We start from the raw sequence: 27,966 nt of genomic DNA, 5'->3' as shown, positions 1-27,966 counted from the left end.
CCCGCACGTTCTCCAGTGGGCGGACCTAAATTTATTTTTTGGCACCATTTATACTCTGATATTTCTCCTAGTGTTCCTTGTTCCCTTGGAAGAATGACTGGAGGATGAGGGGAGTGGGGGAGGTATTTAAGCCTTTGGTTGGGGTGTCTTTGCCTCCTTCTGGTGGCCAGGTTCTTATTTCCCACAAGTGATGAATGAAGCAGTGGACTCTCCTCCCCACGATGGAAATGAAATTATCAGGTAAGCATTATTTATGTTTTTTTGTTAGTCCAGCTGACTATGTTATGCAGGTTTTAAAAGCACAGTCAAATTAGAACATGCAATTTTAAGCAACTTTCTTATTTACTCCTATTACCAATTTGTCTTCATTATCTTGGTATCTTTTAGCCACCAATCAGCAAGCGCTACCCAGTTGCTGAACCAAAAATGGGCTGGCCCCTATAAGCTTACATTCCTGCTTTTCAAGTAAAGATACCAAGAGAATGAAGAAAAAATGATAAAAGGAGTAAATTCAAAAGTTGCTTAAAATTGCTTGCTCTATCTGAATCACGAAAGACAAAATCTGGGTTTTATATCCCTTTAAAACTGAGCTGGATATTGGAGGGCTAAGCGGTACCTTTCTTATCAGTTGCCAAATGGTATGTGTGTTTACTGCAATCTCCTTACAGCAAGATGTAAACTGATGTCATTCTAAATCATGTCCAGTATTTGTTGCACAGTTGATTTTTTTTTTTTTTTTTGTAGCTAAATTGTTTCAGTGCTGAAACCAAAACAGAGAATTATGTAGGGTGTACTCTTTTTCTTTAAAGACCAGTCAACACAGTTGATTTGCATAATCAACAAATGCAAGATAACAAGACAATGCAATAGCACTTAGTCTGAACTTCAAATGAGTAGTAGATTTTTTTTCTGACAATTTTAAAAATTGTCTTTTTCCACACCCCTGTACCATGTGACAGCCATCAGCCAATCACAAATGCATACACGTACCATATGACAGTCATTCACAAATGCATACACACTTATTCTTGCACATGCTCAGTAGGAGCTGGTGACTCAAAAAGTTTAAATATAAAAAGACTGTGCACATTTAGTTAATGGAAGTAAATTGGAAAGTTGTTTAAAATGGCATGCTCTATCTGAATAATGAAAGTTTAATTTTGATTGAGTGTCCTTTTAAGGGAGAGTCTACTTGAACATTTGTATTGCTTAAATTCTTTAAAAAAAAATCTAATAAAATACACTGAGATAAGAGGCGGCCTGCAGGGACTTAGAAACAGGCAAAAATTTAGAGGTTATAAAGTACTGTATATTAATATAGCGTTATCTATCTTTTTTTTTTAATCATAAAAAAATAAAGTAGACTGTCCCTTTAAATATTTTTTTTATGCCTTATGTATTTTACTGAAGTGGGGAAGTTGTTACATTGGAATGTGAGATCACATAATATTACAATGGTTTTCTCCCCACATTTTCCTTGAATTCGGAAGGATTGTAAAGATATCATCCTATAAGTGTCAGTTCATCTAGTACTTGCTGTGCACGGTTAGGCAGAAGAATGCAGCTTGTCACACATGACTTTCAACTGTCTGCTTTATAGGAGATTGTGCATAATGATTTCATTAAAGTGAAATTCCATCTGAAACGATTAAATCTAGGAATAAAAGCATTTTTGCAATATTCTGATGATAGCTAAAACTAATTTAATATAAGCTTTAATTGTTTCCCCTATTTAGATATGCTTCATCCCTTAGCATTTTAAACCAAGTGTTTGCTTATAATGTGGTTTGTGTACATATGAAGCGGTATTCACCGTGAAACACGCAAGGCCATGCCCACCTTATGTCACAGTGTAACGTTTATCAAGTTACTAGACGCCTCTGAGCGTTTGTGATTATTGCTGAATTGAAGTCTAAACTTTTGCATGAACTGTAAATCATTTTAAGTTATGTTCAATCTTCCTGGAGTGGTTTACTCACCAATGGAGTGATTGGGATCCAGTGCTGAACAAAACGGAGAGGATTGCAGCCTTGGCAACAGCTGCTGGGAGCAGCCATTTGACTGTGCCGTTACCTCATATTAATTGGAGGGTATTTGAGTGAATAGCCACTTACAAGGGGTTGTCGGATTGTGTTTTATTTGCTTGTACACATTAAACTTACTACGCTATGAGGAGGTTCTTTGTGTGCTTCTGTTTTATATCTTGAAATAAATAAATATATATGTGTGTGTGTTTGTAAATATACTGTATATGTGTTTGTGTGTGTAAATATATATTTCATGATTCAGTTACTTTCTAATTTACTCCTATTATAAATGTTTCTTCGTACTCTTGGTATCTTTATTTTAATGTAAGCTTAGGAGCCAGCCCATTTTTGATTCAGCACCTGTGTAGCACTTGCTGATTGGTGGCTACATTTAGACACCAGTTAGAAAGCACTACACAGGTGCTGAACCAAAAATGGGCCGGCTCCTAATCTTACATTCTTGCTTTTTCAAATAAAGAGAACAAAGAAAAAATGATAATGGGAGTAAATTAGAAAGTTACTTAAAATTGTCTGCTTTTTCTGAGTCATGAAATTTTGACTAGACTATTCCTTTAACCTTTTAACGCCGTTATGCCGTTCTATTCTGTCATAATTACACTGGGCTTTAGAGCCGTCGTAGCCAACGGCTGTCCTGAAGCCTTCTGCGCTTCCTGGATTTGATCGCGGTCTGGAGGGCGTTCCTAGGGTTATGGGGACGCCCCCCAGACCCGATCCAATAATTGAAATCTCGCGATTGTGCACAGTTGTTCCGATGTAAACACTTTAACCCTGGCAGGAAAGGGTTAAAGATAGGAAAAAGTCACATTTCTACGTTGTCTTCTGCAATATCTAAGTCGTGTGTGTGTATATAAATAATGTAATTTTTTTCCATGTCCTTCTGGAACATAAATGCATACAACATATTCCGATTAAATTGTTTCTTTATCAGTGTTGTGAAATCTGGAAACAGGTTTTGTAAAAGGGATAAGCTTCTATTTACTTTAATCTTTGGTAAGCTTTCTGCAGTGGAAACGGATGTTAATATTTTATTAGGACAGTTCTCTATCGGTTTTCTTTTGAAAGATGATACAATTTGTTAGAATCACATGCGTAATCTGGGTTTTAAGTTAATAGTTATCCTATGACCACGTTTATTACAGAATTATATCACTGATAAAAATAATGTGTCTAGGTCGTTATTGATTTTATCCTATATTCAGGACACACATAAACATATACCAGCTTATTCAAGACACTAATGATTCTTTTAGTATTTATATAAAGATATAAAGATAAAAAGCAAAATAAAGTATGCAATATGTCAGTAAATATTTGTATTGTTTTTCTTATTATCAGGTGGAGCTCAGTTGCCCAAAAGAAATGGCTTGGAAAGTTAACATGTATCGTGGATATTTAGCAATTTGCCACCCAGAGGAGCAGCAGTTGAACTTCATTGAACGTTTAGTGGAGATGGCAAGTAGCCTGGCGATTCGTGAATGGAGGAGGCTCCCTTACATTGTGTCTCATGTTCACACTCCCTTATTACAGGTCAGCTTCTTTCAAGAGCTATATTATATCTGGCACTGAGATCGTTTGTCAGAGAGGGCTGTAGTATATTGTTCTCTAGATGTTAGACAGTGTACTGTACAATTTTCTACCCTTTAATTTGTTCCCAATTATTCATTCTACATGCTGGAGTGTATTAAATTGTTTACACATTGATCCTTTATCTTTATTTTGGTATTTTAAATAGCTGCGTTTGCCTGTGTTCTCCCCACCTATACTAAAAATGTAAATACTTGGCTAAAGAAAAGCTATGTAAACATAGCCAGCAAAAGAAATTGCGCTGCCTTTGGGGGGTAAAAGTGATAAGTAATAATAAACGAAGTTTCTGCGTATATGAAAAGTGATAAGATAGGGAGTTCTGATTTCCCTGTAAGCTCAGTCCATTTTAATGGGTTGTAGTGCCAAAGAACAAAAACAGTTACTTCATATACAAAAATATGCCTAAAGGAGCAATTTCTCTTACATTTTATACTCTTCTGCTGGATTAGCAAATCATTGAAAACACCTTTAGGGAGAAACAATTTTCAGCACACTGTCCCTTTAAGTGGTTAAAAAGGCCAGTGACACAAACACCATGGAAGCAAGCCTTATTTAAGGGTAACAACCTTTGCGCACACCTCTCTTTTCAGCAGAAAAGCTAGTTTGTTTTGGTGTTGATTGCTCTTTTAAGGAAATGGAATACAACAAAAGTATCTCTGGTTTGTAAATTCACATGTTGTTGTCTTTGTTTTTAATAAGAAGCCAATAAACATAAAATGTGTGGCTAGAGAGAATGCTAACCAGTAAACTTTACTGGCTGCCTTACTCCTAGTATGTGAATTACTGCCGTATTGTAAGTACATGACAGAGATGTGCAAAGATTTTTCATTTCTTAAAGGGATAGTAAACACCCACATTTTCTATTCTGATTCAGATAGAACATACAATTTTAAACAACTTTCCAATTTAATTCTATTATCAAATTGTCTTCGCTCTCTTGTTATCCATTGCTGAAGGGACTGCATTGCACTACTCACAGGAAGCTGAAAATATCTATTTAACCAATCACAAGAGACAAATGTGTGCAGGCACCAATTAGCAGCAGCTCCCACTAGTGTGTGATATGTGCAAATTCATTTTTTAACAAGGAAAACTAAGAGAACGAAGCACATTTGAAATTAGAAGTGAATTTAAAAGTGTCTTAAAATTACCTGCTCTATCTGAATCATGCACGTTTAAAATTGACTTTCCTATCCCTTTAAGCACATTAATGACACAATCATTAATGCATATTTATATGGAGCATATTAAGCTAAGTCACTGCCAGGTTTTCACAACTAGACCAGGTTACTACGGTACCAGTAACCACAACGCTTCCCCTTGTTGAAATTGGGTGTAATCACCAAAAGCCAGCACTGTGTTGGATTCTTATTGTTTATAGCGTTCCTAGACTTATCTAACAAAGCTTCTGCTTGCTGTGCTCCATACAAATAATTGACATTTAGATAATATAAAGTTGAATGCTGCAATAAGAATTGCTGTCATATTGAAAACACGGTATGGAAACATGCAAATACCCCAACCCCCACAAACCTAATTCTCTTTTTATTTTGTTCCCTTAGCCATCTCAGTCCAGTGGTGCATTACATGGTGCTTCATTTTTTGTAGACCTCCAATCTTTATTGTTCCTCGTTAGAACTCATATCTCTTTCTTTCTGTCCCAAAAGTAGTTAAACACATAGTAGAAGTGCTGCTCGGGACCTGCTGAGCACTACAGGTCACGAGTGGAACTTGCCACTAATTCAATCAAATCAGTTGTGCAGCTAGTGCTTCTTATTGGTTCATCAGCTGTTTCCTCTCAGGACCAGCAGTGTTCCGCGGTTCCAGGCTGTACTTTAACTGTTTAACCAACCTCTCTGTGGGGTTTAAATGCACAGAAATCTAGCGTCAATTGTCTTAAAATGACTTGTTCTAATGAATTAGAGTATCTGAAAGAAAATGAAGCACACAGTGGTGTTCCTCATATTGCAGTATCTTTAATTCATCAAAATTTACTTTTCACTCGTGTTGTGAAAAAAATACTTACCTTTTAAACTTGACAGCAGCTCCAGCTTCCTCCACCCGTCGCAAAGCCTCTTCCTGGGTCTAAAATGAGGAATCCGGCTTCCTCCAATCACGGCATTGAATCAGACACCGATTCCCCCTGGGGCGGAAGCCGTGATTGGAGGATGACCGATCCATCATTTCTGACGTCAGAAATGGCTTGCGACGACCGGCGGAAGCTGGAGCGGCTGTCAAGACAGGAGTGAAATGTAAATTTTGATGAATTAAAGTGCCCCTGTTTTAATCAAATTTTTAAAAACCAGGCACTTTAGCATCAAAATTTACATTCACTTTAAGCAACTTTCTAATTTAATCCTATTATCATTTTTTTTTTGTTTTCTTGGTATCTCTATTTGAAAAAGCAAGAATGTAAGCTTAGGAGACGGCCCATTTTTGGTTCAGTACCTGGGTAGCACTTGCTGATTGGTGGCTACATTTAGACACCAATCAGCAAGCGCTACCCAGGCGCTGAACCCAAAATGGGCCGTCTCCTAAGCTTACATTCTTGCTTTTTCAAATAAAGATTCCAAGAAAACGAAGAAAAATTGATAATAAGAGTAAATTTGAAAGTTTCTTTAAATTGCATGCTCTATCTCAGAAATCCTCAAACTTGGCGCTCCAGAGGTTTTGGAACTACATTTCCTATGATGCTTAGCCAGCATATCAGCTGGCTGAGCATAATGGGAAATGTTTATCCAAAACCTCTGGAGGGCCAAGTCTGAGGATGTCTGCTCTATCTGAATCGTGAAAGTTTTTTTTTTTTTTTTAACTAAACTATCGCTTTAATATGCAGTGATAAAACAATTTACAAAGTAAAAAAGGTCCCTGAGGGGTGCCTACTCGCTAGAAATATCCTCAAACAATATTAAGGTATGTATATGCTATATTTGGAGACCACATCGGGTTTTACCATCCGTTTACAATCCGCTCTTTCAGCCGTCGAATCCTTTCCTTGAAAGTCCTGTGTCTGCTGGTTCACTGTTTAGCACTTGTTTCCCGGTTTCAAGGGGTTGTGAATGACGGTCACCATCTTGCTACAATGTAACCGAATATTCGCTGTGGTCCCCAAATAGAGCGCATAGATACCTCATATTGTTTGAGGGTATTTCTAGTGAGCAGGCCACCCCTCTGCGCTATAAGGAGTACCTTTCATTTATCCTGTGATGCACAAGTGTTTCTAGGAAGCAGCCGGTCTCCATTAAGAATATTGCATGGAGTTGACATTTAATGTATGAAGAAATCATTTTGACAGAACTTTATTTCTTTAGGACTTGTATTTAAATGGAATAATTTCTCTAATGAATTAGAACGTCATTTTTAGACTATCATTGCCCTTTCATCTTTCTTTCCGTATTAAGGGCCCTATGTATTAAATGTGTTTGTCCGCTGGTCCGTATGCATCATTACACACTCCGCCCCTTCACTGACACAACCGTCAATCACCCTGAGCGAGCAAGCTCTCTCTGAATTCTCTTCTTACGTTGCAGGAAGCAGGCTTGCATGTGCGAACTGGCCCCGCCCTATGTTGTCAGTCTAGCTATACTTACAGCACCATGATTTTAAACCGCCTCCTTAAACTTTCATGATTCAGATAGAGCAGCAATTTTAAACAACTTTTCAATTCACTTCACAGTCTTTATATTTACACTTTTTGCGTCACCAGCTCCTACTGAGCATGTGCAAGAATTTGCAGAATATACGTATATGCATTTGTGATTGGCTGATGACTGTCACATGATGCAGTGGGGAGTGAAAATAGACATAGCTTTGAAATTTGTCATAAAAATCTACTACTCATTTGAAGTTCAGACAAAGTGCTATTGCATTGTTTATGCAAATCTATTGTATTTACTAGTCCTTTAACCCTTGACATGCCAGGTTCCTTTAAAGTAACCTTTGTGGCAAGCGCTTTGATCTTGTTTGTTAGGGTAATAACTTTTCCTCTATTGCAATAATTGAAAATGAAGTGCTAGTCCTTTTGAATTTCTTTTTTAATGAGTTAGGAATGTGTTAATTAATGTCTTTCCTTACTCAACCTATTTAAATCCTACATACATTGGTGTAAATATAGTTTACAATTGTAGAAATATAACTATAAATAGTCTTCTGCGTAGTGATAAAAATATGATAACTCACTTCTACATATCTATAATTTGTCTCAATCCCTAACATTAAGATTATAACAGACACTGAATGACAAAAGTACAAACGAGGCTGTGAGTTTGCAGCTGCAGTAATTACTTTTTTATATACATCAGATAGCGTGTGATTAAATACCTGCAAGAAAATTAAATTTACATGATGAATAGGGGAAGCAAGGAGGTTAAGGTATTGTGCGAGCTGATACCGCGATAATTGTGAAAAATATTACTTTGCTTAATTTATTTTGTTTCAGGAGATTTGACTTTGTAAATGTGAGTCTAGTCCTCAGGCATTTATCTTATTTAGTTGATTAGCAGCAAATACAGTTGTTATCTTCCCCTTTTGGCTGCCTGGAGAGATTGGAGCTGGTTTGTATAATTGCAGGTGTAGGAGTAGCATATGTCTCTTGGTGCGGTTTCTCCATTTATAGCTGTCTAGTTATTGTAACTACAAAAAAAAAAAAATCATTTTCTTTTTAAAGACACAATGAGTCCACGGATTTCATCCTTACTTGTGGGATTACGCCTCCTGGTCAGCAGGAGGAGGCAAAGAGCACCACAGCAGAGCTGTATATATAGCTCCTCCCTTCCCTCCCACTCCAGTCATTCTCTTTGCCTACATTAGTGATAGGAAGAGGTAAAGTGAGGCTGTTGCTTCTCTTGGGCATTTGAAAATGCTGCTTCTGTTGAACAGATTTGCAAGGCTGCAACTTGGTTCTCTCTTCACACTTTTTCTAAATTTTACAAATTTGATACCTTTGTTTCGGCTGAGGCTGTTTTTGGGAGAAAGGTTTCTTCTGTTATGTGTGATCAGTCCACGGGTCATCATTACTTCTGGGATATAACTCCTCCCCAACAGGAAATGCAAGAGGATTCACCCAGCAGAGCTGCATATAGCTCCTCCCCTCTACGTCACTCCCAGTCATTCTCTTGCACCCAACGACTAGATAGGATGTGTGAGAGGACTATGGTGATTATACTTAGTTTTTATAACTTCAATCAAAAGTTTGTTATTTTACAATAGCACCGGAGCGTGTTATTGCCTCTCTGGCAGAGTTTGAAGAAGAATCTACCAGAGTTTTTACTATGATTTTAACCGGAGTAGTTAAGATCATATTGCTGTTTCTCGGCCATCTGAGGGAGGTAAAAGCTTCAGATCAGGGGACAGCGGGCAGATGAATCTGCATTGAGGTATGTAGCAGTTTTTATTTTCTGAATGGAATTGATGAGAAAATCCTGCCATACCGTTATAATGACATGTATGTATACTCTACACTTCAGTATTCTGGGGATGGTATTTCACTGGAATTACTCTGTTAAAAGTACATTAAACCTTTTAATAGGTTTTTATTATGTTAAACGTTTTTTGCTGGAATGTAGAATCGTTTGCATTTTCTGAGGTACTGAGTGAATAAATGTTTGGGCATTATTTTTCCACTTGGCAGTTGCTTGTTTTAATTGTGACAGTTTCGTTTCTCTCTCACTGCTGTGTGTGAGGGGGAGGGGCCGTTTTTGGCGCTCTTTGCTACGCATCAAAAATTTCCAGTCAGTTACTCTTGTATTTCCTGCATGATCCGGTTCATCTCTAACAGAACTCAGGGGTCTTCAAACTTCTTTGGAGGGAGGTAGATTCTCTCAGCAGAGCTGTGAGACTTATATATTGACTGTGATTAAAAACGTTGCTCTGTAATTTTTATGTTTCAAATTTAATTATTGTTACTTTACTAATAGGAACAAACCTTTGCTAAAAGTTGTGTTGTTTTTAAGGATTGATGTTATAACTGTTTTTCAGTTCATTATTTCAACTGTCATTTAATCGTTTAGTGTTTCTTTGAGGCACAGTACGTTTTTGTTAAATAAGATTGTAACCAAGTTGCAAGGTTATTGCTAGTGTGTTAAACATGTCTGATTCAGAGGAAGATACCTGTGTCATTTGTTCCAATGCCAAGGTGGAGCCCAATAGAAATTTATGTACTAACTGTATTGATGCTACTTTAAATAAAAGCCAATCTGTACAAATTGAACAAATTTCACCAAACAGCGAGCCGACTAACTCGCCTCACGTGTCAGTACCTGCATCTCCCGCCCGGGAGGTGCGTGATATTGTGGCGCCTAGTACATCTGGGCGGCCATTACAGATAACATTACAAGATATGGCTACTGTTATGACTGAAGTTTTGGCTAAATTACCAGAACTAAGAGGCAAGCGTGATCACTCTGGGGTGAGAACAGAGTGCGCTGATAATACTAGGGCCATGTCTGATACTGCGTCACAGCTTGCAGAGCATGAGGACGGAGAGCTTCATTCTGTGGGTGACGGTTCTGATCCAAACAGATTGGATTCAGATATTTCAAATTTTAAATTTAAATTGGAGAACCTCCGTGTATTACTAGGGGAGGTTTTAGCGGCTCTTAATGATTGTAACACTGTTGCAATACCAGAGAAATTGTGTAGGTTGGATAAATACTTTGCGGTACCGGCGAGTACTGACGTTTTTCCTATACCTAAGAGACTAACTGAAATTGTTACTAAGGAGTGGGATAGACCCGGTGTGCCGTTCTCACCCCCTCCAATATTTAGAAAGATGTTTCCAATAGACGCCACCACACGGGACTTATGGCAAACGGTCCCTAAGGTGGAGGGAGCAGTTTCTACTTTAGCTAAGCGTACCACTATCCCGGTGGAGGATAGCTGTGCCTTTTCAGATCCAATGGATAAAATGCATCGCGCCGATTACGGCTGCGGCAGCATTTTGGATTGAGTCTCTGGAAGAGAACCTTAGTTCAGCTACGCTGGACGACATTACGGACAGGCTTAGAGTCCTTAAACTAGCTAATTCATTCATTTCGGAGGCCGTAGTACATTTAACCAAACTTACGGCTAAGAACTCAGGATTCGCCATTCAGGCACGTAGGGCGCTGTGGCTAAAATCCTGGTCAGCTGATGTAACTTCTAAGTCCAAATTACTTAATATACCTTTCAAGGGGCAAACTTTATTTGGGCCCGGTTTGAAAGAAATTATCGCTGACATTACAGGAGGTAAGGGCCACGCCCTGCCTCAAGACAAAGCCAAAGCTAAGGCTAGACAGTCTAATTTTCGTCCCTTTCGGAATTTCAAAGCAGGAGCAGCACCAACTTCCACTGCACCAAAACAGGAAGGAGCTGTTGCTCGTTACAGACAAGGCTGGAAACCTAACCAGTCCTGGAACAAGGGCAAGCAGGCCAGGAAACCTGCTGCTGCCCCAAAGACAGCATGAACCGAGGGCCCCCGATCCGGGACCGGATCTAGTGGGGGGCAGACTCTCTCTCTTCGCCCAGGCTTGGGCAAGAGATGTTCAGGATCCCTGGGCGCTAGAGATCATATCTCAGGGATACCTTCTAGACTTCAAATTCTCTCCCCCAAGAGGGAGATTTTATCTGTCAAGGTTGTCAACAAACCAGATAAAAAAAAAAAAAAGCGTTTCTACGCTGTGTACAAGATCTGTTATTAATGGGAGTGATCCATCCGGTTCCGCGGTCGGAACTAGGACAAGGGTTTTACTCAAACCTGTTTGTGGTTCCCAAAAAAGAGGGAACTTTCAGGCCAATCTTGGATTTAAAGATCCTAAACAAATTCCTAAGAGTTCCATCGTTCAAAATGGAAACTATTCGGACAATCTTACCCATGATCCAAAAGGGTCAGTACATGACCACAGTGGATTTAAAGGATGCTTACCTTCACATACCGATTCACAAAGATCATTACCGGTATCTAAGGTTTGCCTTCTTAGACAGGCATTACCAGTTTGTAGCTCTTCCATTCGGATTGGCTACGGCTCCAAGAATCTTCACAAAGGTTCTGGGTGCCCTTCTGGCGGTACTAAGACCGCGAGGAATTTCGGTAGCTCCGTACCTAGACGACATTCTGATACAAGCTTCAAGCTTTCAAACTGCCAAGTCTCATACAGAGTTAGTTCTGGCATTTCTAAGGTCGCATGGATGGAAAGTGAACGAAAAGAAGAGTTCTCTCTTTCCTCTCACAAGAGTTCCATTCTTGGGGACTCTTATAGATTCTGTAGAAATGAAGATTTATCTGACAGAAGACAGATTAACAAAGCTTCTAAATGCATGCCGTGTCCTTCATTCCATTCAACTCCCGTCAGTAGCTCAATGCATGGAGGTGATCGGCTTAATGGTAGCAGCAATGGACATAGTACCCTTTGCACGTCTACATCTCAGACCGCTGCAATTGTGCATGCTGAGTCAGTGGAATGGGGATTACTCAGACTTGTCCCCTACTCTGAATCTGGATCAAGAGACCAGAAAATCTCTTCTATGGTGGCTTTCTCGGCCACATCTGTCCAGGGGGATGCCATTCAGCAGGCCGGACTGGACAATTGTAACAACAGACGCCAGCCTACTAGGTTGGGGCGCTGTCTGGAATTCTCTGAAGGCTCAGGGACAATGGAATCAGGAGGAAAGTCTCCTGCCAATAAACATTCTGGAATTGAGAGCAGTTCTCAATGCCCTTCTGGCTTGGCCCCAGTTAAAAACTCGGGGGTTCATCAGGTTTCAGTCGGACAACATCACGACTGTAGCTTACATCAACCATCAAGGAGGGACAAGAAGCTCCCTAGCAATGATGGAAGTATCAAAGATAATTCGCTGGGCAGAGTCTCACTCTTGCCACCTGTCAGCAATCCACATCCCGGGAGTGGAGAACTGGGAGGCGGATTTCTTGAGTCGCCAGACTTTTCATCCGGGGGAGTGGGAACTTCATCCGGAGGTCTTTGCCCAAATACTTCGACGTTGGGGCAAACCAGAGATAGATCTCATGGCGTCTCGCCAGAACGCCAAACTTCCTCGCTACGGGTCCAGATCCAGGGATCCGGGAGCGGTTCTGATAGATGCTTTGACAGCACCTTGGAACTTCGGGATGGCTTATGTGTTTCCACCCTTCCCGCTGCTTCCTCGATTGATTGCCAAAATCAAACAGGAGAGAGCATCAGTGATTCTAATAGCGCCTGCATGGCCACGCAGGACTTGGTATGCAGATCTAGTGGACATGTCATCCTGTCCGCCTTGGTCCCTACCTCTAAGACAGGACCTTCTGATACAGGGTCCATTCAAACATCAAAATCTAACTTCTCTGAAGCTGACTGCTTGGAAATTGAACGCTTGATTTTATCAAAACGTGGTTTTTCTGAGTCGGTTATTGATACCCTGATACAGGCTAGGAAGCCTGTTACCAGAAGGATTTACCATAAGATATGGCGTAAATACCTATACTGGTGCGAATCCAAAGGTTACTCCTGGAGTAAGGTTAGGATTCCTAGGATATTGTCCTTTCTACAAGAAGGTTTAGAAAAGGGTTTATCGGCTAGCTCATTAAAGGGACAGATCTCAGCTCTGTCCATCTTGTTACACAGGCGTCTGTCAGAAAATCCAGACGTCCAGGCCTTTTGTCAGGCTTTAGCTAGGATCAAGCCTGTGTTTAAAACTGTTGCTCCGCCATGGAGTTTAAACCTTGTTCTTAACGTTCTACAAGGAGTTCCGTTTGAACCCCTTCATTCCATTGATATAAAGTTGTTATCTTGGAAAGTGTTATTTTTAATGGCTATTTCTTCGGCTCGGAGAGTCTCTGAATTATCAGCTTTACATTGTGATTCTCCTTATTTGATTTTTCATTCAGATAAGGTAGTTCTGCGTACAAAACCTGGGTTCTTACCTAAGGTAGTCACTAACAGGAACATCAATCAAGAGATCGTGGTGCCTTCCCTGTGCCCGAATCCTTCTTCAAAGAAGGAACGTCTTCTACACAATCTGGATGTAGTTCGTGCCCTCAAGTTCTACTTGCAGGCAACTAAGGATTTTCGACAAACGTCTTCCCTGTTTGTCGTGTACTCTGGTCAGAGGAGAGGTCATAAGGCTTCGGCTACCTCTCTCTCCTTCTGGCTTCGTAGCATAATTCGTTTAGCCTATGAGACTGCTGGACAGCAGCCTCCTGAAAGAATTACAGCTCATTCTACTAGAGCTGTGGCTTCCACTTGGGCCTTTAAGAATGAGGCCTCTGTTGAACAGATTTGCAAGGCTGCAACTTGGTCTTCGCTTCATACTTTTTCCAAATTTTACAAATTTGACACTTTTGCTTCTTCGGAGGCTATTTTTGGGAGAAAGGTTCTTCAGGCAGTGGTTCCTTCTGTATAATGAGCCTGCCTATCCCTCCCGTCATCCGTGTACTTTTGCTTTGGTATTGGTATCCCAGAAGTAATGATGACCCGTGGACTGATCACACATAACAGAAGAAAACATAATTTCTTTCATGTAATTAACAAGAGTCCATGAGCTAGTGACGTATGGGATATACATTCCTACCAGGAGGGGCAAAGTTTCCCAAACCTTAAAATGCCTATAAATACACCCCTCACCACACCCACAAATCAGTTTTACAAACTTTGCCTCCAAGGGAGGTGGTGAAGTAAGTTTGTGCTAGATTCTACGTTGATATGCGCTCCGCAGCAAGTTGGAGCCCGGTTTTCCTCTCAGCGTGCAGTGAATGTCAGAGGGATGTGAGGAGAGTATTGCCTATTGAATGCAGTGATCTCCTTCTACGGGGTCTATTTCATAAGGTTCTCTGTTATCGGTCGTAGAGATTCATCTCTTACCTCCCTTTTCAGATCGACGATATACTCTTATATTTACCATTTCCTCTACTGATTCTCGTTTCAGTACTGGTTTGGCTTTCTACAAACATGTAGATGAGTGTCCTGGGGTAAGTAAGTCTTATTTTCTGTGACACTCTAAGCTATGGTTGGGCACTTTATTTATAAAGTTCTAAATATATGTATTCAAACATTTATTTGCCTTGAATGTTCAACTTTCCTTATTTCCAGACAGTCAGTTTCATTTTTGGGATTATGCTTTAATTATCATATTTTTCTTACCTCAAAAATTTGACTTTTTCCCTGTGGGCTGTTAGGCTCGCGGGGGCTGAAAATGCTTCATTTTATTGCGTCATTCTTGGCGCGGACTTTTTTTTGGCGCAAAAATTCATTTCGTTTCCGGCGTCATACGTGTCGCCGGAAGTTGCGTCATTTTTTTGACGTTATTTTGCGCCAAAAATGTCGGCGTTCCGGATGTGGCGTCATTTTTTTGCGCCAAAAGCATTTAGGCGCCAAATAATGTGGGCGTCTTATTTGGCGCCAAAAAATATGGGCGTCGTTTTTGTCTCCACATTATTTCTGTCTCATTTTTCATTTGCTTCTGGTTGCTAGAAGCTTGATGTTTGGCATTTTTTTCCCATTCCTGAAACTGTCTTATAAGGAATTTGATCTATTTTGCTTTATATGTTGTTTTTTCTCTTACATATTGCAAGATGTCTCACGTTGCATCTGAGCCAGAAGATACTACAGGAAAACCTCTGCCTGCTGGATCTACCAAAGCTAAGTGTATCTGCTGTAAACTTTTGGTAGCTATTCCTCCAGCTGTTGTTTGTATTAAATGTCATGACAAACTTGTTAATGCAGATAAAATTTCCTTTAGTGATGTACCATTGCCTGTTGCAGTTCCCTCAACATCTAAGGTGCAGAATGTTCCTGATAACATAAGAGATTTTGTTTCTGAATCCATAAAGAAGGCTTTGTCTGTTATTTCTCCTTCTAGTAAACGTAAAAAGTCTTTTAAATCTTCTCTCTCTACAGATGAATTTTTAAATGAACACCATCATTCTGATTCTTTGGACTCTTCTGGTTCAGAGGATTCTGTCTCAGAGATTGATGCTGATAAATCTTCATATTTATTTAAGATGGAATTTATTCGCTCTTTACTTAAAGAAGTACTAATTGCTTTAGAAATAGAGGATTCTAGTCCTCTTGATACTAATTCTATACGTTTGGATAAGGTTTTTAAAGCTCCTGCGGTTATTCCAGAAGTCTTTCCTGTTCCTAATGCTATTTCTGCAGTAATTGCTAAGGAATGGGATAGATTGGGTAATTCATTTACTCCTTCTAAACGTTTTAAGCAATTATATCCTGTTCCGCCTGACAGATTAGAATTTTGGGACAAAATCCCTAAAGTTGATGGGGCTATTTCTACCCTTGCTAAACGTACTACCATTCCTACATCAGATGGTACCTCGTTTAAGGATCCTTTAGATAGAAAAATTGAATCTTTTCTAAGAAAAGCTTATCTATGTTCAGGTAATCTTCTTAGACCTGCTATATCATTGGCTGATGTTGCTGCAGCTTCAACTTTTTGGTTGGAAACTCTAGCGCAACAAGTAACAAATCATGATTCTCATGATATTATTATTCTTCTCCAGCATGCTAATAATTTCATCTGTGATGCCATTTTTGATATTATTAGAGTTGATGTTAGATTTATGTCTCTGGCTATCTTAGCCAGAAGAGCTTTATGGCTTAAGACTTGGAATGCTGATATGGCTTCTAAATCAACTCTACTTTCCATTTCTTTCCAGGGAAACAAATTATTTGGTTCTCAGTTGGATTCTATTATTTCAACTGTTACTGGTGGGAAAGGAACTTTTTTACCACAGGATAAAAAGTCTAAAGGTAAAAACAGGGCTAACAATCGTTTTCGTTCCTTTCGTTTCAACAAAGAACAAAAGCCTGATCCTTCGTCCTCAGGAGCAGTTTCAGTTTGGAAACCATCTCCAGTCTGGAATAAATCCAAGCCTGCTAGAAAGGCAAAGCCTGCTTCTAAGTTCACATGAAGGTACGGCCCTCATTCCAGTTCAGCTGGTAGGGGGCAGGTTACGTTTTTTCAAAGAAATTTGGATCAGTTCTGTTCACAATCTTTGGATTCAGAACATTGTTTCAGAAGGGTACAGGATTGGTTTCAAGATGAGACCTCCTGCAAAGAGATTTTTTCTTTCCCATGTCCCAGTAAATCCAGTGAAAGCTCAAGCATTTCTGAATTGTGTTTCAGATCTAGAGTTGGCTGGAGTAATTATGCCAGTTCCAGTTCCGGAACAGGGGATGGGGTTTTATTCAAATCTCTTCATTGTACCAAAGAAGGAGAATTCCTTCAGACCAGTTCTGGATCTAAAATTATTGAATCGTTATGTAAGGATACCAACGTTCAAGATGGTAACTGTAAGGACTATATTGCCTTTTGTTCAGCAAGGGAATTATATGTCCACAATAGATTTACAGGATGCATATCTGCATATTCCGATTCATCCAGATCATTATCAGTTCCTGAGATTCTCTTTTCTAGACAAGCATTACCAATTTGTGGCTCTACCGTTTGGCCTTGCTACAGCTCCAAGAATTTTCACAAAGATTCTCGGTGCCCTTCTGTCTGTAATCAGAGAACAGGGTATTGTGGTATTTCCTTATTTGGACGATATCTTGGTACTTGCTCCGTCTTTACATTTAGCAGAGTCTCATACGAATCGACTTGTGTTGTTTCTTCAAGATCATGGTTGGAGGATCAATTTACCAAAAAGTTCTTTGATTCCTCAAACAAGGGTAACCTTTCTGGGTTTCCAGATAGATTCAGTGTCCATGACTTTGTCTTTAACAGACAAGAGATGTCTAAAATTGATTACAGCCTGTCGAAACCTTCAGTCTCAATCATTCCCTTCGGTAGCCTTATGCATGGAAATTCTAGGTCTTATGACTGCTGCATCGGACGCGATCCCCTTTGCTCGTTTTCACATGCGACCTCTTCAGCTCTGTATGCTGAACCAATGGTGCAGGGATTACACGAAGATATATCAATTAATATCTTTAAAACCGATTGTTCGGCACTCTCTAACGTGGTGGACAGATCACCATCGTTTAATTCAGGGGGCTTCTTTTGTTCTTCCGACCTAGACTGTAATTTCAACAGATGCAAGTCTCACAGGTTGGGGAGCTGTGTGGGGATCTCTGACGGCACAAGGAGTTTGGGATTCTCAGGAGGTGAGATTACCGATCAATATCTTGGAACTCCGTGCAGTTTTCAGAGCTCTTCAGTTTTGGCCTCTTCTGAAGAGAGAATCGTTCATTTGTTTTCAGACAGACAATGTCACAACTGTGGCATACATCAATCATCAAGGAGGGACTCACAGTCCTCTGGCTATGAAAGAAGTATCTCGAATTTTGGTTTGGGCGGAATCCAGCTCCTGTCTAATCTCTGCGGTTCATATCCCAGGTGTAGACAATTGGGAAGCGGATTATCTCAGTCGCCAAACGTTGCATCCGGGCGAATGGTCTCTTCACCCAGAGGTATTTCTTCAGATTGTTCAAATGTGGGGGCTCCCAGAGATAGATCTGATGGCCTCTCATCTAAACAAGAAACTTCCCAGGTATCTGTCCAGATCCCGGGATCCTCAGGCGGAGGCAGTGGATGCATTATCACTTCCTTGGAAGTATCATCCTGCCTATATCTTTCCGCCTCTAGTTCTTCTTCCAAGAGTAATCTCCAAGATTCTGAGGGAATGCTCGTTTGTTCTGCTAATAGCTCCGGCATGGCCTCACAGGTTTTGGTATGCGGATCTTGTCCGGATGGCATCTTGCCAACCATGGACTCTTCCGTTAAGACCAGACCTTCTGTCTCAAGGTCCTTTTTTCCATCCGGATCTGAAATCCTTAAATTTAAAGGTATGGAGATTGAACGCTTGATTCTTGGTCATAGAGGTTTCTCTGACTCCGTGATTAATACTATGTTACAGGCTCGTAAATCTGTATCTCGAGAGATATATTATAGAGTCTGGAAGACTTATATTTCTTGGTGTCTTTCTCATCATTTTTCTTGGCATTCTTTTAGAATACCGAGAATTTTACAGTTTCTTCAGGATGGTTTAGATAAGGGTTTGTCCGCGAGTTCTTTGAAAGGACAAATCTCCGCTCTTTCTGTTCTTTTTCACAGAAAGATTGCTATTCTTCCTGATATTCATTGTTTTGTACAAGCTTTGGTTCGTATAAAACCTGTCATTAAGTCAATTTCTCCTCCATGGAGTTTGAATTTGGTTTTGGGAGCTCTTCAAGCTCCTCCGTTTGAACCTATGCATTCATTGGACATTAAATTACTTTCTTGGAAAGTTTTGTTCCTTTTGGCCATCTCTTCTGCTAGAAGAGTTTCTGAATTATCTGCTCTTTCGTGTGAGTCTCCTTTTCTGATTTTTCATCAGGATAAGGCGGTGTTGCGAACTTCTTTTGAATTTTTACCTAAAGTTGTGAATTCCAACAACATTAGTAGAGAAATTGTGGTTCCTTCATTATGTCCTAATCCTAAGAATTCTAAGGAGAAATCATTGCATTCTTTGGATGTTGTTAGAGCTTTGAAATATTATGTTGAAGCTACGAAATCTTTCCGTAAGACTTCTAGTCTATTTGTTATCTTTTCCGGTTCTAGGAAAGGCCAGAAAGCTTCTGCCATTTCTTTGGCATCTTGGTTGAAATCTTTAATTCATCTTGCCTATGTTGAGTCGGGTAAAATTCCGCCTCAAAGAATTACAGCTCATTCTACTAGGTCAGTTTCTACTTCCTGGGCGTTTAGGAATGAAGCTTCGGTTGACCAGATCTGCAAAGCAGCAACTTGGTCCTCTTTGCATACTTTTACTAAATTCTACCATTTTGATGTATTTTCTTCTTCTGAAGCAGTTTTTGGTAGAAAAGTTCTTCAGGCAGCGGTTTCAGTTTGAATCTTCTGCTTATGTTTTTTGTTAAACTTTATTTTGGGTGTGGATTATTTTCAGCAGGAATTGGCTGTCTTTATTTTATCCCTCCCTCTCTAGTGACTCTTGTGTGGAAAGATCCACATCTTGGGTAGTCATTATCCCATACGTCACTAGCTCATGGACTCTTGTTAATTACATGAAAGAAAACATAATTTATGTAAGAACTTACCTGATAAATTCATTTCTTTCATATTAACAAGAGTCCATGAGGCCCACCCTTTTTTGTGGTGGTTATGATTTTTTTGTATAAAGCACAATTATTCCAATTCCTTATTTTATATGCTTCGCACTTTTTTTCTTATCACCCCACTTCTTGGCTATTCGTTAAACTGATTTGTGGGTGTGGTGAGGGGTGTATTTATAGGCATTTTAAGGTTTGGGAAACTTTGCCCCTCCTGGTAGGAATGTATATCCCATACGTCACTAGCTCATGGACTCTTGTTAATATGAAAGAAATGAATTTATCAGGTAAGTTCTTACATAAATTATGTTTTATGCTTACCTGATAAATTCCTTTCTTCTGTTGTGTGATCAGTCCACGGCCCACCCTGTTTTTTTAAGGCAGGTAAATATCTTTTAAATTATACTCCAGTCACCACTTCACCCTTGGTTTCTCCTTTCTCGTTGATTCTTGGTCGAATGACTGGGAGTGACGTAGAGGGGAGGAGCTATATGCAGCTCTGCTGGGTGAATCCTCTTGCATTTCCTGTTGGGGAGGAGTTATATCCCAGAAGTAATGATGACCCGTGGACTGATCACACAACAGAAGAAAGGAATTTATCAGGTAAGCATAAATTATGTTTTTTCAAGCAGTGGTGCCTTCCGTTTAGGTTCCCTGTCTTGTCCCTCCCTTTTCATCCGTGTACTCTAGCTTTGGTATTGTATCCCACAAGTAAGGATGAAATCCGTGGGATCATTGTGTCTTTAAAAATAAAAGAACATTTATACTTACCTGATAAATTTGTTTCTTTTTAGACACGATGAGTCCACGGCCCGCCCTGTTCTATGAGACAGGTTATTAATTTTGTAAACTTCAGTCACCTCTGAACCTTGGCTTTTCCTTTCTCTTCCTAACTTCGGTCGAATGACTAGAGTGGGAGGGAAGTGATGAGCTATATATACAGCTCTGCTGTGGTGCTCTTTGTCTCCTCCTGCTGACCAGGAGGCGTAATCCCACAAGTAAGGATGACATCCGTGGACTCATCGTGTCTAAAAAGAAACAAATTTATCAGGTAAGCATAAATTTTCTTTTCTCCAACATAGGTGTGTCCGGTCCACGGCGTCATCCTTACTTGTGGGATATTCTCTTCCCCAACAGGAAATGGCAAAGAGCCCAGCAAAGCTGGTCACATGATCCCTCCTAGGCTCCGCCTTCCCCAGTCATTCTCTTTGCCGTTGTACAGGCAACATCTCCACGGAGATGGCTTAGAGTTTTTTGGTGTTTAAATGTAGTTTTTATTCTTCAATCAAGAGTTTGTTATTTTAAAATAGTGCTGGTATGTACTATTTACTCTGAAACAGGAAAGAGATGAAGATTTCTGTTTGTAAGAGGAAAATGATTTTAGCAACCGTTACTAAAATCGATGGCTGTTTCCACACAGGACTGTTGAGAGGAATTAACTTCAGTTGGGGGAAACAGTGAGCAGACTTTTGCTGCTTGAGGTATGACACATTTCTAACAAGACTCGGTAATGCTGGAAGCTGTCATTTTCCCTATGGGAACCGGTAAGCCATTTTCTTAGTTTAAGTAAAAGAATAAAGGGCTTCATTAGGGCTTAAAAAACTGGTAGACATTTTTCTGGGCTAAAACGATTACTTTACTAAGTATATTTGGCAGATTATTACTTTTAATAGTTGTTAAATCTTGGGGATTGTTTTAATAAAAACGGCAGGCACTGTATTGGACACCTTTTTCACTGGGGGCCTTTTCTAGTCATAGACAGAGCCTCATTTTCGCGCCTTTAATGCGCAGTTGTTTTTGGAAAGCATGGCATGCAGATGCATGTGTGAGGAGCTAAGAACCACTGAAAAAGCTTATAGAAGGCATCATTTGGTATCGTATTCCCCTCTGGGCTTGGTTGGGTCTCAGCAAAGCAGATACCTGGGACTGTATAGGGGTTAATTGTAAAAACGGCTCCGGTTCCGTTATTTTAAGGGTTAAAGCTTTCAACTTTGGTGTGCAATACTTTTAAGGCTTTAAGTTACTGTGGTGAAATTTTGGTGAAATTTGAACAATTCCTTCATACTTTTTCACATATTCAGTAATAAAGTGTGTTCAGTTTAAAATTTAAAGGGACAGTAACGGTTTTATTGTAAAACGTTTTTTGTGCTTTGTTGACAAGTTTAAGCCTGTTTAACATGTCTGAACCATCAGATAACGATGTTCTATATGTATGAAAGCCAATGTGTCTCCCCATTTAAATATATGTGATATATTTGTGTCATAATGTCCAAACAAAGTAGGGATAATAATGCCATAGATATGATATTGCCCAAGATGATTCCTCTAATGAGGGGAGTAAGCATGGTACTGCATCATCCCCTTCTGTGTCTACACCAGTTTTGCCCACACAAGAGGCCCCTAGTACATCTAGTGCGCCAATACTTATTACCATACAAATTAATGGCTGTAATGGATAATTCTATTGCATGCATTTTTTTCCAAAATGCCTACTTATCAGAGAAAGCGTGATTGCTCTGTTTTAAACACTGAAGAGCATGAGGACGCTGATGATAATGGTTCTGACATACCCTCACACCTATCTGAAGGGGCCAGGAGGGAGGTTTTGTCTGAGGGAGAAATTTCAGATTCAGGGAAAATTTCTCAACAAGCAGAACCTGATATTGTAACTTTTAAATTTAAATTTCAACATCTCCACGCACTACTTAAGGAGGTATTATCTACTCTGGATGATTGTGACAATTTGGTCATTCCAGAGAAATTAGGTAAGATGGACAAGTTCCTAGAGGTTCCGGTGCCCCCCGATGTTTTTCCTATACCCAAGCGGGTGGCGGACATAGTAAATAAGGAGTGGGAAAGGCCCGGCATACCCTTTGTCCTCCCCCTATATTTAAGAAATTAGTTCCTATGGTCGACCCCAGAAAGGACTTATAGCATACAGTCCCCAAGGTCGAGGGGGCGGTTTCTACTCTAAACAAACGCACTTCTATTCCTATAGAAGATAGTTGTGCTTTCAAGATCCTATGGATTAAAGGTTAGAGGGTTTGCTTAAAAAGATGTTTCTTCAGCAAGGTTACCTTCTACAACCAATTTCATGCATTGTTCCTGTCACTACAGCTGCGTGTTTCTGGTTCGAAGAACTAGAAAAGTCGCTTAATAAAGAATCTTCGTACGAGGAGGTTTTGGACAGAGTTCAAGCTCTTAAATTGGCTAACTCTTTTTTATTTTAGATGCCGCTTTGCAATTAGCTAGATTAGCGGCGAATAATTCAGGGTTTGCTATCGTGGCGCGCAGAGCGCTTTTGCTTAACATCCCTTTCAAGGGTAAAACACTGTTTGGCCCTGACTTGAAAGAGATTATTTCAGGCATCACTGGGGGAAAGGGCCATGCCCTTCCTCTGGATAGGTCTTTTAAGGCTAAAAGGAAGCCAAATTTTCGTCCCTTTCGCAGAAACGGACCAGCCTCAAATTCTACACCCTCTAAGCAAGAGGGTAATACTTCTCAAACCAAGCCAGCCTGGAGGCCGATGCAAGGCTGGAACAAGGGTAAGCAGGCCAAGTCACCTGCCACTGCTACCAAAACAGCATGAAGTGTTGGCCCCCGATCTGGGAAGGATCTGGTGGGGGGCAGACTTTCTCTCTTTGCTCAGGCTGGGGCAAGAGATGTTCAGGATCCTTGGGCGCTAGAAATAGTTTCTCAAGGTTATCTCCTGGAATTCAGGGAACTACTCCCAAGGGGAAGGTTCCACGGGTCTCAATTATCTTCGAACAGGCATTCTTACACTGTGTAGAAGACCTGTCAAGCATGGGAGTGATTCATCCTGTTCCATTAGGAGAACAAGGGATGGGTTTTTACTCCAACCTGTTCATAATTCCCAAAAAAGAGGGAACATTCAGACCTATTTTAGATCTCAAGATTCTAAACAAGTTTCTAAGGGTTTCATCATTCAAAATGGAAACCATTCGAACGATCCTTCCTACCATCCAGGAAGGTCAATTCATGACCACGGTGGACTTAAAGGATGCGTACCTACGTATTCCTATCCACAAGGAACATTTTCGGTTCCTAAGGTTCGCCTTTCTGGACAAGCATTACCTGTGGCACTTCCATTCGGATTAGCCACTGCTCCAAGGATTTTCACAAGGGTACTAGGGTCCCTTCTAGCGGTGCTAAGACCAAGGGGCATTGCAGTAGTACCTTACTTGGACGACCTCCTGATTCAAGTGTCGTCTCTGTCAAAAGCAAGGGCTCATACGGACATTGTCCTAGCCTTTCTCAGATCTCACAGGTGGAAAGTGAACATAGAAAAAAGTTCTCTGTCCCCGTCAACAAGAGTTCCCTTCTTGGGAACAATAATAGTTTCCTTAGAAATGAAGGTTTTTCTGACAGAGGCCAGAAAATCAAAACTTCTAAGCTCTTGTCAGGTACTTCATTCTGTTGTTCTTCCTTCCATAGCGCAGTCCATGGAAGTAATAGGGTTGATGGTTGCGGCAATGGACATAGTTCCTTTTGCACGAATTCATCTAAGACCATTGCACCTGGGCATGCTCAGACTGTGGAATGGGGATTATACAGACTTGTCTCCGACGATACAAGTAGATCAAATAACCAGAGATTCACTCCGTTGGTGGCTGACCCTGGACAACCTGTCACAGGGAATGAGCTTCCGCAGACCAGAATAGGTCATTGTCACGACCGACGCCAGTCTGGTGGGCTGGGGCGCGGTCTGGGAACCCCTGAAAACTCAGGGTCTATGGTTTCGGGAAGACTCTCTTCTCCCGATAAACATAATGGAACTGAGAGCGATATTCAATGCTCTCAAGGCTTAGCCTCGACTAGCAAAGGCCAAATTCATAAGGTTTCAATCAGTCATCATGACGACTGTTACATATATCAACCATCAGGGGGTAACAAGGAGTTCCCTGGCGATGGAGGAGCATCCGGGGGAGTGGGAACTCCATCTGGAAATCTTTGCCCAAATAACTCAATTATGGGGCATTCCAGACTTGGTTCTGATGGCCTCTCGTCAGAACTTCATGGTCCCTTGTTACGGGTCCAAATCCAGGGATCCCAAGGCGACTCTATTGGATACAATAGTAGCACCTTGGATCTTCAACCTAGCTTATGTATTCCCACCGTTTCCTCTCATTCCCAGGCTGGTAGCCAGGATCAATCTGGAGAGGGCTTCGGTGACCTTGATAGTTCCTGTGTGGCCACGCAGGACTTGGTATGCAGACCTGGTGAATGTGTCATCGGCTCCACCATGGAAGCTACCTTTGAGACAGGACCTTCTTATTCAGGGTCCATTCGAACATCCGAATCTGGTTTTCCTCCAACTGACTGCTTGGAGTTTGAACGCTTGATTTTATCAAAGCGTGGGTTTTCAGATTCTGTAATAGATACTCTTATTCAGGCTAGAAAGCCTGTAACTAGAAAAATTTACCATAATATATGGAAAAAATATATCTGTTGGTGTGAATCTAAAGGATTCCCATGGAACAAGATAAAAATTCCTAAGATTCTTTCCTTTCTACAAGAAGGTTTGGAGAAAGGATTTTCTGCGAGTTCTCTGAAGGGACAGATCTCTGCTTTATCTGTTTTACTTCACAAAAGGCTGGCAGCTGTGCCAGACGTTTAAGCGTTTGTTCAGGCTCTGGTTAGAATCAAGCCTGTTTACAGACCTTTGACTCTTCCCTGGAGTCTTAATCTAGTTCTTTCAGTTCTTCAAGGGGTTCCGTTTGAACCCTTACATTCCATAGATATTAAGTTATTATCTTGGAAAGTTTTGTTTTAGGTTGCAATTTCTTCTGCTAGAAGAGTTTCTGAGTTATCTGCTCTGCAGTGTTCTCCGCCCTATCTGGTCCATGCAGATAAGGTGGTTTTTACGTACTGAGCCTGGTTTTCTTCCGAAGGTTGTTTCCAACAAAAATATTAACCAGGAGATAGTTGTACCTTCTTTGTGTCCGAATCCAGTTTCATAGAAGGAACGTTTGTTACACAATTTGGACGTTGTCCGTGCTCTAAAATTCTATTTAGATGCTACAAAGGATTTCAGACAAACATCTTCCTTGTTTGTTGTTTATTCTGGTAAAAGGAGAGGTCAAAAAGCAACTTCTACCTCTCTATCTTTTTGGCTTAAAAGCATCATCGGATTGGCTTATGAGACTGCCGGACGGCAGCCTCCTGAAAGAATCACAGCTCATTCCACTAGGGCCGTGGCTTCCACATGGGCCTTTAAGAACGAGGCTTCTGTTGATCAGATATGTAAGGCAGCGACTTGGTCTTCACTGCACACTTTTACCAAATTTTACAAATTTGATACTTTTGCTTCTTCTGAGGCTATTTTTGGGAGAAAGGTTTTGCAAACCGTGGTGCCTTCCATCTAGGTGACCTGATTTGCTCCCTCCCATCATCCGTGTCCTAAAGCTTTGGTATTGGTTCCCACAAGTAAGGATGACGCCGTGGACCGGACACACCTATGTTGGAGAAAACAGAATTTATGTTTACCTGATAAATTACTTTCTCCAACGGTGTGTCCGGTCCACGGCCCGCCCTGGTTTTTTTAATCAGGTCTGATGATTTATTTTCTTTAACTACAGTCACCACGGTATCATATGATTTCTCCTATGCAAATATTCCTCCTTTACGTCGGTCGAATGACTGGGGAAGGCGGAGCCTAGGAGGGATCATGTGACCAGCTTTGCTGGGCTCTTTGCCATTTCCTGTTGGGGAAGAGAATATCCCACAAGTAAGGATGACGCCGTGGACCGGACACACCGTTGGAGAAAGTAATTTATCAGGTAAACATAAATTCTGTTTTTTTTTTATAAAAGACACCTAAATACAATAGAATTTAATAATTTACAAATACAAATATATTTGAACTGAGCAGTAGAATATTTTATGTCAAAATTCAAAGTGAATCCAATTTTCAGTCCCCATGTATCATGTGACAGTCATCAGCCAATTACAAAATGCATATACAAATATACTGTGCACGTTTGCACATGCTCAGTACGTGCTGAAACCTTAAAGTGTGCATGTAATAATAATGTGCCTGTTTTTATAATGGAAGTGTATTGGAATTTTTTTATTTTTTTATTTTTTTTTTATTGCATTCTTTGGCGTCGATTTAACAAGCAGCCGATGCTGCTTCCCACCCCAATCGTTTCTCGTAAGACTGCTGCTCCTTAACTTTGACGGACTGAAATCATCCCAATCCAATACGATCGGGATGATTGACATCCCCTGCTAGTGGCGATTGGCCTGCCGGTGATCAGGGGGCGGCATTGCACAAGCATTTCACTAGAAATGCTTGTGCAATGTGAAATGCCGACTGCGTATGCTGTTGGCATTTAGCTAGGTTGAGCAGACATGATTCGCTACAGCAGATCTTGTCCGCTCTAGCCTACATACATCTGCCCCATATCTGAATCATGAAACTTAATTTTGACTTTATTGGCCCTTTTAACTCTTCCATGGCTCTTGCCACCACCTGTTCATTTCACACCTTTATTATATCTTTCTTTGCATGATGGTATGTCAAGTTAACACTTCAGTAGTTTGTTTTTCTTCCTGATTGTCAGGCGACTGCATCATTTGGTCCATATAATTAGGTCTGCCAGATGTTGCTTCATGATGCTCCATCATCTTTCTGAGGATGTTGAAGATTCCCTAGTCGCATGAGATTGAAGTTCTCAATTTCTTTAGAATACAACCATGAGAGCACATTGACAAGCTTAGTGATGATTTCTTTAATAATAATCACGTAAAATAAAACTTAGGCAAGCCAAACAGGGGCCTATTGTTCTTGCCCAAGAGAAGTTCTTACTGATAGGAAATATTTTTTTTTATTTCCTCAGGTTCCTAATCTTCTCACAGAATTCCATTGCCAAGTTATGAAACTGCTTAATTGACATTTTCTCAAATGAGTAGACATTCAATGTTTTTGTGTCTATATATTAGAAATGTGCATTTGGCCGTTTTGTTCCCCTATGCTTTCCCTATTCAGCTCTTTTCGGAGCCGAATATCCTATTGTTCAAGTGAAAAACTCTACGATCTGAGCAAATCCATATCTTAATGTGTTTCACCTGCTCAAGTTTAAATATCAATGTTATAAAAGTAACCTGTAGAGGGAACTTTAGAGTGCAATATCTTCAGCTACTGTTTAATACACTAAGCTAGTACTGTATAGCTAGAATCACTGTTTTTTTTTTTTTTAATGAAGACTGATCACAAACTGGGAGTTAATATATATCTTTAAAGGGGAGATATGCCTTCTGCATGATTAGTAGCAAATTAA

The 27,966-nt window shown here is 40.4% G+C and overlaps 1 protein-coding gene across 2 annotated transcripts in view; it reads left to right on the top strand.

The window, feature by feature from the left end:
• Positions 1-27,966, top strand: part of TRRAP (transformation/transcription domain associated protein) — a 382,824-nt gene that overhangs the window by 270,747 nt on the left and 84,111 nt on the right. For both annotated transcript variants that reach the window (XM_053694540.1, XM_053694539.1), the window contains exon 57: positions 3,384-3,575. In XM_053694540.1, the coding sequence (XP_053550515.1) occupies positions 3,384-3,575 (192 nt within the window). The remainder of the gene's footprint in view (positions 1-3,383; positions 3,576-27,966) is intronic.

This window comes from Bombina bombina, chromosome 11, assembly GCF_027579735.1.
Source record: "Bombina bombina isolate aBomBom1 chromosome 11, aBomBom1.pri, whole genome shotgun sequence".
NCBI lineage: Eukaryota > Metazoa > Chordata > Amphibia > Anura > Bombinatoridae > Bombina > Bombina bombina.
Note: the sequence above shows the minus strand (reverse complement) of the source record. Positions and strands in the feature narration are given on the sequence as shown.